Source organism: Antechinus flavipes, chromosome 4 (assembly GCF_016432865.1).
Source record: "Antechinus flavipes isolate AdamAnt ecotype Samford, QLD, Australia chromosome 4, AdamAnt_v2, whole genome shotgun sequence".
NCBI classification, from domain to species: domain Eukaryota; kingdom Metazoa; phylum Chordata; class Mammalia; order Dasyuromorphia; family Dasyuridae; genus Antechinus; species Antechinus flavipes.
Window position 1 is genome coordinate 110,287,171 of NC_067401.1, and position 12,486 is coordinate 110,299,656.

At 42.7% G+C, this 12,486-nt stretch overlaps 1 protein-coding gene across 1 annotated transcript; it reads left to right on the forward strand.

Annotated features, from left to right (window-relative positions):
• The first annotated feature begins 2,082 nt into the window (after window positions 1-2,082).
• RIT1 (Ras like without CAAX 1) lies at window positions 2,083-10,411 on the forward strand. Its single transcript, XM_051993843.1, has 5 exons — window positions 2,083-2,987; window positions 3,263-3,319; window positions 6,438-6,511; window positions 6,742-6,933; window positions 7,925-10,411. The coding sequence occupies exons 1-5, from the start codon at window positions 2,855-2,857 to the stop codon at window positions 8,153-8,155; spliced, it is 687 nt and encodes a 228-aa protein (XP_051849803.1). The 5' UTR covers window positions 2,083-2,854; the 3' UTR covers window positions 8,156-10,411.
• The last annotated feature ends 2,075 nt before the right edge of the window (window positions 10,412-12,486 follow it).

Consider the following 12,486-nt stretch of genomic DNA (forward strand, 5'->3'; position numbering starts at 1 on the left):
TTTTATGAATCATGTTGGAAAAGAAAAATCAGCAAAAGGAAGAACCCATGAGAGAGAGAGAAAAAAAAAAATGTGAACATAGCATGTCTTGATTTACATTCAGTCTCCTTAGTTCTTTTTCTGGATGCAGATGGCATTTTCTGTCCAAACTCTTGGTATTGCTTTAGATCAGTGAACCACTGAGAACTAAGTCATCACATATTCATGCTGTTGTGTACAATGTATTCCTGGTTCTGCTTGTTTCATTCAGCATCAGTTCGTGTAAATCTTTTCAGGCCTTTCTAAAATCAGCTTGTTCTTCATTTTTTAATAGGACAATAATATTTCATTTTCTTCATGTACCATAACTTGTTCAGCCATTCCCCAATTGATGGACATCTACTCTTTTAAAAAGAGCTGCTACAAATATTTTTGAACATGTGGTCCTTTTTCTTCCTTTATGATTTCCTTCGGATACAGATCCAGTAGAGACACTGCTGGTATACAGCTTGATAAATGTTTGAGCATAGTTCCAAATTGCTCTCTAGAATGGTTGGATCCGTTCACAACTCCACCAACAATGCATGTGTCCTAGTTTTCCCACATCCCCTCCAACATCCGTCATTTTTTCCTGTCATCTTGGCCAATCTGAGAGGTGTGTAGTGGTATCTCAAGGTTGTTTTTTCGTTTTTCACATTACCTTTTCTAATGTCCTACCAGTTAAGCCTACCCATTGTTCCCCTATGTCCACAGGGATCTGTGTCTGTCCTAGGAGCAGGAAAGGTAATTGTAATTACCCAATGGTATATGGTCTCAGAGAGCCACCCCACCTTGTCTGTACCATGAGGGCTTTCTCAACACAAGGAGCAGTAAAGGGCACTTTTAGGGCCTCCAAAAGCCAGGAAAATCCATTCCAGATGCTAACACCCTCAGAGCACGAGTGGTTGCAGTGTTGTAGTACTGTATCATGCAGTTTGGACCATTGCATTTGTGGGAAGATGCAGATGAGGGTGGTATACCAAGAGCCCTTACTAACAAGGCAGGTAGCCTACTCCCCCAGCTGGGGAGAGGATTTCGGCTCCAGAGCCAGCACGATATACCCGTCGTCAGCATGATGAAGGTGGAGGCTCTTTCCACAATGAGGCTGGTGTGGCACAATCTCTGAGCAACAGGAAGGGGCATTTGGCACAAGCAGGGACTTTCCTCTGCTGCACCTCAGCATCAAAATGGCTAGACTGGCCATCGCGGGGCCACTTCATGGATCTGGCAGCCCACATGGGGGCTAATATAACCATTATAATGGCACTGGAACATTTCCTACCAGGAGATCCCTCACATAGTTGTGAGTATTCAGGTGCAATATAGCATTCCTCTTGGCCATTGCCTGGACTCCCTGAACCAGGCCAGCATAGGACTGCTGTTTACTCAGTCTCAAAGCCCCTCCAGCATGGTGCAGGACTTCTGCACCCCTGTGGTTACCTCACTCCTTTAGGGAATGATTAGGGTTCTCACAGCAGGCCGTTCAGGCTGCTGCTCTCCAGCCTTTGTTACAACAGGGCATAGGCTTAGGTGAGTGAGGTCAGCTTTTCCATTTCTGCTTCAGAACAGATACCATCTGCTCCAGAGTTGGAACTGCTGCTTCTCTAAGTCCACCAATGCTGCCTGGGTGTAGAGATGGTAGATGTGTTCAGTCCCTGGGGATTCATGTCCTGGTTATGCCTCATTTTTGAGTGTGATCATGGGAGGAACTTGCCCACTCAGCTCCTCATCCCCATTGAGCCTTAATGCATTAAGGCTCCGATATGCTCCTCCAGAAATACCTGTCTTGCAGTCTATAAATGGACAGTATGTCCAAAGTTGCCCGAGATAGTGGCTTTCAAGAGAAATAGCCATCCCACCTCGGCTGCAGCCACTTTCATCTTCTCCCGTCCAACCTCTGCTTTCCAAGGCCTTCAGCCGGGAAACCTCTGTCAGGCATGCCCACCACTGCCTCAGCCACTCCGCCACATGCCTCCTCGGAGTCGTGCCCAGTACGCCAATTGTCAGATCCCCTGACTTTGAAGAGGTCCCACTCAGATTCCGGGAGGGCAAAATGAGACACAAGGAGAAGGGAAACGGTTCGGCTCAGCTACAGACCCCAGGAAGGAGGCAGGCAGGTTCCCACACCCCGCCCGTGGGCTGGCCATTTATGAGTTATAGACAAAGATGGCTGTATGCCAAAGCAGAACGTAATGGGCTTCTGCAGAAAAAAGGTCACTTTTATAAGCATCATGCAATGTGCCAATCACCATCCCCAATCAATAAGGCCTATAAGCTTATGGCTTCTTTGCTTCGTTCCACATTTAGTTGTGGGGGCGTCACTGCCCAGCAACAAGGGGTGGAAGCACTAGCTCCAGCACAAGCCGGGAGGCGCGGCCCCAGGCTGACAGTGGGAGGGAAGAGGAAAGGAAAGGAGGGAGGGGGCGGAGCCTCGGCGCCGCCGCGTCACGGTCCTGAAGGCCCTTCCCCCTTCTCATCCCCCTCTCCCCCGGACGGTGGCGGCTGCAGGCGCCATTGCCATCTTCCCCTAGCCGCGGGACGGGTCACAGGTCAGGGTTCCCGGAGCACCGGGCGTGGTCGGGTCTAGGTCTCCAGCCCGAAGATAGGCGGGCTGAGAAGGCCGAGAGGACCGCGGGGAAACGGGCTGAGCGGCGGCCACGGGGCCCCAGGCCCTTCTGCCCGAGAGCCCGGGGTCTCAGTCCCTGCGTAGCCCCCGGCCCGGCTCCGGCTCGACGCCGTGGGGGCGTGCACGCCCAGGGAAGGGGCCAATTCGCAGCGCGGGACCGTGTTCCCCTCGCCGCGCCCCCGCGGGGGCCAAGCGCGTGCCCGGGGCAGGATGGAGGCGGGCGCGCGCGCGGGCTGCGGCGGGGGCTCCTCCGGAGGTTCCACGGCCGCGGCGGCGGCGGCGGCGGCGCAGTCCCGCGAATACAAGCTGGTGATGCTGGGCGCCGGGGGCGTGGGCAAGAGCGGTAGGTACCTCCTCGCGCCCGCGGGGTCGGGCTGGCTCACTCCTAGGAGAGCACTTGGCTCCGCCAGAAGCCGGTTGCATCCAGATTCCCTGGAGCCCATCCGAGCCGGCCCTAATACCCTCTCCAGGGCGCGGCACCGCGCCAGGCCAGCCGTCCTCAGTTTCCTTCCTTGTGAAAACGGGGGTGGGGACGACGACTTGCTTAGGTGGGTTTTTCCAGGTTCCTCCCAACTAAGAACCCCTAGTTCACGTAAACTCTCGTTTCCTCTTTTTTAGCGATGACCATGCAGTTTATCAGCCATCGATTCCCCGAAGATCACGACCCCACCATCGGTAAGTCGGGTTAATCCCTCCCAGAAGCTGCATCAATTTAGAAAATAAAGAACTTAAAATATTCCTTTAATAGCTTAGTAAATAAATAAAGTAAAATAGCTTAGCTCACCCCTTTTATCCCCTCCTCCGACGGCCCTCGATCCCTCTATCCTGCCTCAGCCCTTGGCTTCCCCTGTCCTTGAACTAATTATTCCACCTCTTTGCCTGAAATGTCCTTCTTAGCTGGTTCCTTCTCGAAGCCCTGAGGTCCTGTCCAGCCTCAGCCGATCCTATCTCCTTCACTGTCACTGATGAAGAAGGCACTAGGTTCCAAAAGAAACCCCTCTAGATAGGGCTTTTCGTGAACCTTTTGGGAGGGCAGATATTTTTATATAGTGACAAACTGATGGGCTGAACCACCTGCAGAATTCCTCACTCCTTGCTCACATCTAAACGTCTATAAGCTTTAGCGGCCTCACCTTTCCCCTTTAGCTTTTATGGCTGGGTAATAGAATATATTATCTTGAAAGGGGGAGGGGAAATAAAGCCGAAATGTCACCAACCTGGAGCCCTTTCTGGTTTGTCACTTCTCTGAAGGCCTGATTGGAGAGGTGCTATGTAACTATGAGTCAGCCTGTTCAAATTTCCACAAAGGGAAGCAGAAAAGCAAGTAGAGCCAGCCCACTGAACTCTCACTACCCCCAGACATAGCCGGGACTTCCTCCCCACGATCCCCTTCCTTTGCTTCCTCTTACCTGGAATTGATCATTTGGTTAGGCCTTTTCCCATAGTCTTGATTGTTGATAGCAAGACAGGTAGGAGAGGAGGAAATTGATTATTTTTTTGCTGGGGGATAGAAAAAAGTTTGTCAATCCTCTTAGATTTAAGTTTAATTTTACATTTAAATTACTGTGATTTAATGGAAAGTATTGGGTTTGGGCTTCAGTTCCAGCTTTGCCACTAGTTAGCTGTTTACCTTTTGAATTTGTACCTCTAGCACTTGCAACATTGCTTCATAAATGATTGTTAATTGATTGGGAAATTTAACCTGATTAAAACTCTTTATCATCTTTTGCAAAAAGTCAGATAATTGTACTTGATTCATCCATTTAAAAAACAATTATCAAGTGTTTACTGAGACATGAAGTGAAATAGAATCTGCCCACAGAGTTTATTTTCTATTGGGGGAACAGGAGGTACACAGATAAGTAAATACAAAATCTGCACAAAGCATTGAGCATTGGTGGAAAGGGGACAGCCCCTAATAGCTAGTGGGAATCAGTCCCTTTAAGCAATGATACCTGCCATTGGCCTTGAAGGAACCTAGCGATTCTAAGAGGCAGAAGTAAGAGAATACAGGTCAGACATAAGGGCCAGTCTGTGCAAAATGGAAAATGCAGCAGTTAGATTAATTTGACTAGAATGTAGACTACATGAATGGGAAAAGTAGGTTATAGCCAAATTATTAAGTGCTTTAAATGCCAAGCTTAGTAGTGTGCATTTTATACTGGAAGCAATAGGAAGACTGTAGCTTTTAAGCAGGAAAGTAACATTGTCTGACACATGTTTTAAGAATATCTATCACCTGGTTTCTTGAGTTCTTATGATGAAAGTTCTTTATAAAACTTAAAGCCCTTAGAGTCATTATAAAAATGTGAATGATTCATTATCATCAAATAGACTGCAAGCTCCTTGAGAATATTTATTCATCTTTTGCATTTGTATCCCCAGGCTCTAATCCAATGCCTGGCATTTAAAGAGTTATAGATTGATCAGGGCACAAAATAATATGACTATTAGCCCTAAGTTTCAAAGAATTGGGGTTGATTTACGAAGTTTACCTCATAGTACAAGAAATTTAGGGACCATTGTAGCAGCAACAACCTCCATCAAGCAAATCAGGCAAATATCTCGAATGCTAGGTCACCCACCTGAAAGAATTTCCATAGGGGGAGACTTCTAGAGCTCTTCATTCCATCTATTCTGTAAATATAAAACATTCAAGCCCATAGGCAGGCCATGTCTTTGTAATGGGGTGGATTTGGGGAAGTAGAAGCATGTTACATACACATGTCTATGCTTATATATACTGTCTCAAACTGCTAACATTTATGTTGGTGAGGTTTTACGCTTTTTAGAAATAAATTTAGTTTTGATCATAAAATCTGAGGCTCATCAGATTTAGAGCTAGGATGGACCTTGGAGATCATCTCATCCAGCTCTTCCATTTTACATAAGAAACTGCAGCATAGAATGAAGTGATTTCCCTGAAGTCTCATACACACACACACACACACACACACACACACACACACACACAAAGACTTGAAAGCCAGGGTTTGAAAGTAGAATTTCTCATTTCAAGTTTAATAGTTATTCTTACCATTATAATTAGGTTGCCATATATCCCACTATAACTAGGTGAATGGGTATTTCAGAAACACTGAAAAACTTGATAATCTTTGTGTTAATTCCTTATGAGGAATCATATTTCTGGCTTATTTTCCTTATTATCGCTTGGAAGTACTAAGATTTGATTAGAAGCTAGGGGAGCAAGGTTTTTTTCTTATGTTACAAAGACACATAAATCTATATAGTCAGTGCATGTTCTTGAATGTCAATTACTTTGTTAATACCAGCTAAAGAAAAAGGATGCTTGAAAGATCCAAGTGGGATGTAAGAAACAGTTTTGACCATAAGAATTGTCCCCAGCAAACCAAAAGCTAGTGCAGCATTTCGTTTTACTAGTTGTCTTTAAATGAAGTTATTTTCCTATTACTTAGATATTATGTAAATAACAATAATAAGTAGAATGAAAATTTTCTTAGGGTGATTTTAAAATATTTGTAAAAAATAAAAGATATCAGTAAAACCATTAAAAAACAATTTAAATGGTAAACAGAGTATGTAATGTATTTAAATGAAACAAATCTTATTTGAGGGCAGTAGATTTAAAATACTTCCCTAAGAAATTGTAGGTCCTTAGAGAACTTAGCTTGTACCTAGGTCTGCTAACTAGAAAAAGATATAATGATTAGATTAAGATCTCATGTGCCAAATTTTATTCAGTCATGTCTTTTTTAAGTTTTTCCAATGGTCTATAATACCAACTTAATTCTGCATGTCTTCCCTTTTGTAGAAGATGCATATAAAATCCGAATTCGTATTGATGACGAACCTGCTAATCTGGATATATTGGATACAGCTGGACAGGTGTGTGATTTTTGAAACCCCAAGTACCATGAATGAAAGCTTTTTCACTCTAGCAAAGATATGGGAAGTGTTTAAATAGATGAGATCACTAGCCCAATTCTGTCTTTTTCTTTTCATGCACTCTGACTCAGGATAGCAGGTAATCAATATCCTTCCTTAATCTGGGACAGCCAATTTCTATACCTGCTTCTAATTCAGACAGAACAGAATAATCAATATTTCTTTTATAGGCAGAGTTCACAGCCATGAGGGATCAGTATATGAGGGCAGGTGAAGGATTTATCATTTGTTACTCCATTACGGACCGACGAAGTTTCCATGAAGTTCGGGAATTTAAGCAACTGATCTACCGAGTTCGTCGGACAGATGACACGCCCGTGGTGCTGGTGGGCAACAAGTCTGACTTGAGACAGCTGCGCCAAGTAAGGACTGAGACAGTCCCTCTCTGGGCACTGACTGATGTCTCTCTTTATGTCCCTTTGTCTGCTTCTGTCTTGAACTGAAATGTTAATGTTTGTTTCCTCTAAGTGGGGGATACCTGAAAATCTCCCTGCTTCCAATATCATGGGAAAATTGTATTGAATGCAAACTATTACGGGGAGCATTTTATGTGAAAGAAATAAGCCATAGATTTACAAGGTAACGCAAACAAGGTAGACGAGGGAAAGGGCCCAGGCGACTTGGGTTTAAATCCCAAGCTACTTACCGTCTATGTGCTCTTGGGGAAGTCTCCCAACCATTCCACACGGGAGCTTTCTCTACTCTGAAATGAGGGCAGGAAGACGAGTTGACCTCCAAGGTCTCTTCTAGCTTTAAATCTAGGCTGCTGTGATTCTCTCTTGTGAAAGAGAATCGGGTGACAAATGGAGACCACCTTACGTAAGCACCAGCGAGACCCCGGAGGTCATCCCTTAAAACAGGTGAGTTGCAACAGGAGGAACTTAGTTCAAAGTACAAAGGTTTCACTTCCAGAAATGGTGGAAGACTTGAGGTGCAGGAGACACTCATAGTTGTTTGCAGCAGGTTCCCTTAGAGCAGCAAGAACAATGAGAGGAGATGCCCATTAACTTCCAGATTGTAGCATAAGATGGGTCTCGGGGTTTAATCACTTTATCTGCCAAAAGTATATCATCAAGATTATAGAATTTGATACATACAAGTGTTTTTCAAAAAGTTAGATTCAAGATTCAGATCGGTTGGTTTTAGCATGAGCCAATGTGTATTTCTTTATGTCATAAGACTTTAGAATTGGAAGAAAACTCAGAAGGTACCGAACCCTCTCTGCCCGTGCAGGGGTCTTTGTTGGCTCTGGGCCAGGCCTGCCCCCCTCCACCTGGGTACCTTTAAAGATATCCCTGGCAGGGAGCCATTGCTCTTTCCACAAGTCATGCCCTCTTGTGTTCTTTCGCCAAGGTCACCAAAGAAGAAGGCATGGCTTTGGCCCGGGAATTCGGTTGCCCCTTTTTTGAAACTTCAGCCGCCTACCGCTACTACATCGACGACGTGTTCCACGCCCTCGTGAGGGAGATCCGCAGGAAGGAGAAGGAGGCCGTGCTGGCCATGGAAAAGAAGTCAAAACCCAAAAGCAGCGTGTGGAAAAGACTCAAGTCACCTTTCCGAAAGAAAAAGGATTCGGTGACTTGAAGGTGCAAGTTAGAACATTTGTATCTGGGAGCTGCAGCACACAGCCAGAGCAGTCCAGTGACCCACGGAACTTGCTCCTCCTCCTGTTTGGACCATTGTTTTTGAAATAAGGCAGAGATGAAGGGCCGTCCCTACTGGGGTTTCCCAGTGAGGTGGTATTTAGAGTAATGTCTCCTAGTTTTCAGGCTTAGGAGCCCAATGGGACAGCGCCTCCATTTTTGTTTTAAATTGCCCCTTTTGAGTTTAACCCATAAGTACTCTGAACTCAGTTGCTGGTGCTAATATGTTCAGTTACACCCAGGGTGGGGTGCAGCCCTCACGGGAGCTGCCCAAACTCCCAGAGTCATTCTGCCCTGCAATCTGTATTGTCTTTCAACTTTCAGTTTCCTGGGGTTGCCCCAAAGGAGGGACCTTTGTCTTTCTTGTTCACTCTTTGCTCTCTAAAGGCAGAGCAGAAAGCTGGCCCAGCCAGGAATCTGTTCAAGTCAGTGCTAAAGGTCATCAGGTGGCTGAGAAGCTCAGAGTGGGGCTGCTGAGGCCATTAGGAGCCGGCCCTGGCTGGGCTGGGAGCGGCGAGCGGCCCTGAGAGCCCCACAACGGGCCTAGTTCCTGGGATGGGGAGCACAAACCAGACCCAGCGGGGCCTCCTCCCAGGCCTCTAATTTGCTTGGTTTGCACAGCTTTGCATTTCCTTTGTCTCACTGAGGTTAGTACTATAGGAACCATCAGAGGATTGCTGATTCCTTCATTATATAAATCCTCAGAAGCTCACCATCACCTTGGTTAAAATAATTTTTAAAAAGATTTTTTTTCCAGAGGCACATAGACCAGTCCATTGATCTGCCTTGCTGGTAACTCCTGCCTCCCTTTTTTAAAAATCCCCCCCACTGCTCGCTGAAAATACAGCAACACTGCCACGGGGAGGAGCAAGACCTAGGAAAACAATATTTTATGCCCTTCTTCACACTGTTGAGATCAGGTGAAGTTATGTGTGCCTTCTGGATATCCAGAACCACTAGGCTTGGTGCTTTAAAAACAATGACTATAACATTTAGATTTTACCAAGTTGTCGTGGGGGGAGAGAAAGGGAAGGGACATTTTAAAAATTAAATTCCTTGTTTATCATTTAATTTCCAAATGAAATGCTTAACCATGCTGAAATGCCATCAGTGATGTTGAGTTCTCTATTATCAGTATCCTTTTGACAAGAAGTTGGAATGTATAGAGATGGGATGCAAAAATGCTCAAAGTAATTCATACTTGACAGAAAAAAAGTGCCCTCTTTTCTTTGCTTTGACCTTTGAGAAGATGACTTTGTATTCATATAAGCACTTTGTTAAATAGAATTAAAATCCTTGGTTTCACCCTTCCTTACAGTACAAATACAGAAGAGGACAGGGTCAGTTTGTTTTCCCCTTATGGATTTGAAGAAAAGTGTGTTTTATTTGGTTATTGCTTCTAGATAAACCATGTGCTGCAGAATTCAAGACAAGCAAGAAAGTATGACCCAGAATTAATTGCGTTTCAGAGTCCTTTATGACTTTGGGGGTCTAAGGATAAATAAAACAGTACAATAGAGCAGCATTTCATCTTATTTTAAATGTCTTAAGAGATTAGAGAGACATTACATTGATTTTGAAGTTATTTATGTCATCCCCAAAAATAATAATTACTGTAGTCAAAAATGGTCCATCATCCCCTTCAATATCCTCCAAAGAGCTGTAAGACAAAGGGGAAGTCTGTGCCAAGAAACGGGGAAAAGTAAATAGCAGGCTTTTGTTTTTAAGATTATCACTGGGTTGTTGTTTTTTTAAATTTCTGTGGTCAGTCAGCAAATGTTTATTAAACTCCTACTCTGGGCAAGGCACTGTGCCAGGTGCTGTGAGGGCTACAAAGCCAAATAAGGCACAGTCCCATCTCTCTTCCAAAAGATTATTTTCAAGTGTTTAAATTTACAATTCAAGAATTATCCAGGTTAACTAATCCTTTCTTTATCTTGACCTTTCAGGCCTTTTAACCTATTGCTTTTAAAAGTTGAAAGTCAGAACAACCAGGCCAGACCATTAAGTTGCTATACCTGGTAGGGTTTGCTTTTTGGAAATGGGAAGGGGGCGTGTCTCGATGCGAAACAACTGGTTAAATCAACAGCATGTCCTTGTGTGATGATCAGGAAAAGAAAGATAATGCTTACTCATTTATTCACATATATGAAGACATTAATTGTATTTGACAAAATACAGAAGTTTTTTTAAAAGAGCCTTAGTATTCTTTTATTTGTTTGTTCTGTTTGTGAATGAAAGGGCTTGGAAGCATGATTTTAAAAAAAGTACATTTTAAAAAAACAATACATTAGTTAATTTGAAAATTTGTTCATGATATGTGTGTGTGTTGTTACTTTGTAAACTTGGTGACAATGTCACCAAGATTAAAAATAAATTTTCAATTGATGGATTTTTAAAACTGAAAATCCTAAATTGCAAGATAACTGCATGGGACTTTGCACTAACAAAACACAATTGATGTTTTAAACAAGCACTAGTTTAAAATATCCCTTATGAAAATTTGACACCTTGTCTGCATTACAGACAATCACTTAAACTGAGAAATGGGTGAGGGGATGAACAATTAATTATAGGAGGGTGGATTTTGGCATGTTAGAACATGTAATGGACAGTATTAGGACATCAATTCGAGCCTTTGGGTAGAGATTAGAGGATCATGTGTCTGTATGTCGGTTGTATGGATTTGGAAGTAGAAAATGGCTTCCGAGGTACCTTCCAACTTTGATCTTACTTGATCCTGTGGCTTTTCTTACACAGATGCCCCAATTACACCTTCATTTGCTCATATATCCTCTTTGCTCTCTCCTGCATTGGATTTCAAAGGAATGCCAGAGAACCAGAAGAGAGAGTCCCTGTCCTATTCCATAGATCAGACAAATATGTAAAAAATATTTGAAACCTTTAGAGTATAAACCTAAGTCCTGTGTCTGACAAACTAGCTGGGTGACTGGGGATAATGTGATTATTAACTTCTCAGTGAACCAGGCAACTCTTAGATTATAAATTACAGATGAATTATTCATGTGCATCTCTAGAGGGAGTTTTCCACACAGGGAGTTCCCCATACTCATAAAATCACATGTCCAAACAAAAACTCTGTGTGTGTGTGTGTGTGTGTGTGTGTGTGTGTGTGTGTGTGTGTGTGCATTTTAAGAGTTAGGACAGTGAATAGTACTCCCCATCTCCATTAAAAACAACACTAGAATAAATAGATATAAATAACCATGGGATTTAGGTTAGTCATTAAGCTAGTGGTTTCCAAATGATTTCTTGTTTACATACGTTTAAAAAGTATTTCTTTTTAGTTCATATGCAAATATTTTAATTTTATAACAATTTCTCCTAACCACTAAAAATAACAATGATAAAAGTATTTTTCATGTTAATAACAAATAATAAGTGACTTTAATGGGCAGGATAGGTTTTTAAAAAAACATTAAATGCTTACTTTGTGCCAGCATAAAAAGTTTCTTGATATAGCATCAGTGATATTGCTAAAAAATTCTTTTTTCAACCACTTTCCAAGAAACTGGAAGGTTTCTGTTTCACATTAAATAAGGTGGGAATGATAGTAAGATGCTTTGCTTTGTATATGTTTTACTAATTTATGTTTGTGTTGTACATACAGAGTACTCTTTATTCACCAGTAGAGGAAACATATAATTTTCAGGCCCATGCTTATTGCTCATGTTGTTACTATCACAGAATATGTCTGTTGACCATTTTTCTTCATATGCATAATACCAAATGTCTCATGTACCCATGGCAAGTGGATTTCATATCCTTATTAAGGAATATGTGGGCTTTTAAGATAAAATGAAAATTTATTTTATGGCGTTAAGTCATTAATAAGCACGTTAATATTTCTATTTGTAGGTCAGATATTTTTAAAATTGGGAAACTTTTGTCTCTAACTTTCATAATTAGTCATTTTCTCTTTCATCAGTCTGATATTCTTGTATTATTATTATTATCATTTTTTGCTGAGGTAGTTGGGGTTACGTGACTTGCCCAGGGTCCGACAGCTAGGAAGTGTTAAGTGTCTGAGACCAGATTTGAATCAGGTACTCCGGACTTCAGGGCTGGGGCTCTATCCACTGAACCACTTAGCTGCCCCTGACTCTTGTATTATTTAGAGCAGTGGTTCTCAAACTTTTGTTCTCAGTATCTTCATGTTGTTTAAAAAACTATTGAAGATCAGTTCAAAGAGTTTTTGTTCACATGGGTTATATTTAGAAATAAAAAAAAGATTTTTAATTTGTAGACCTT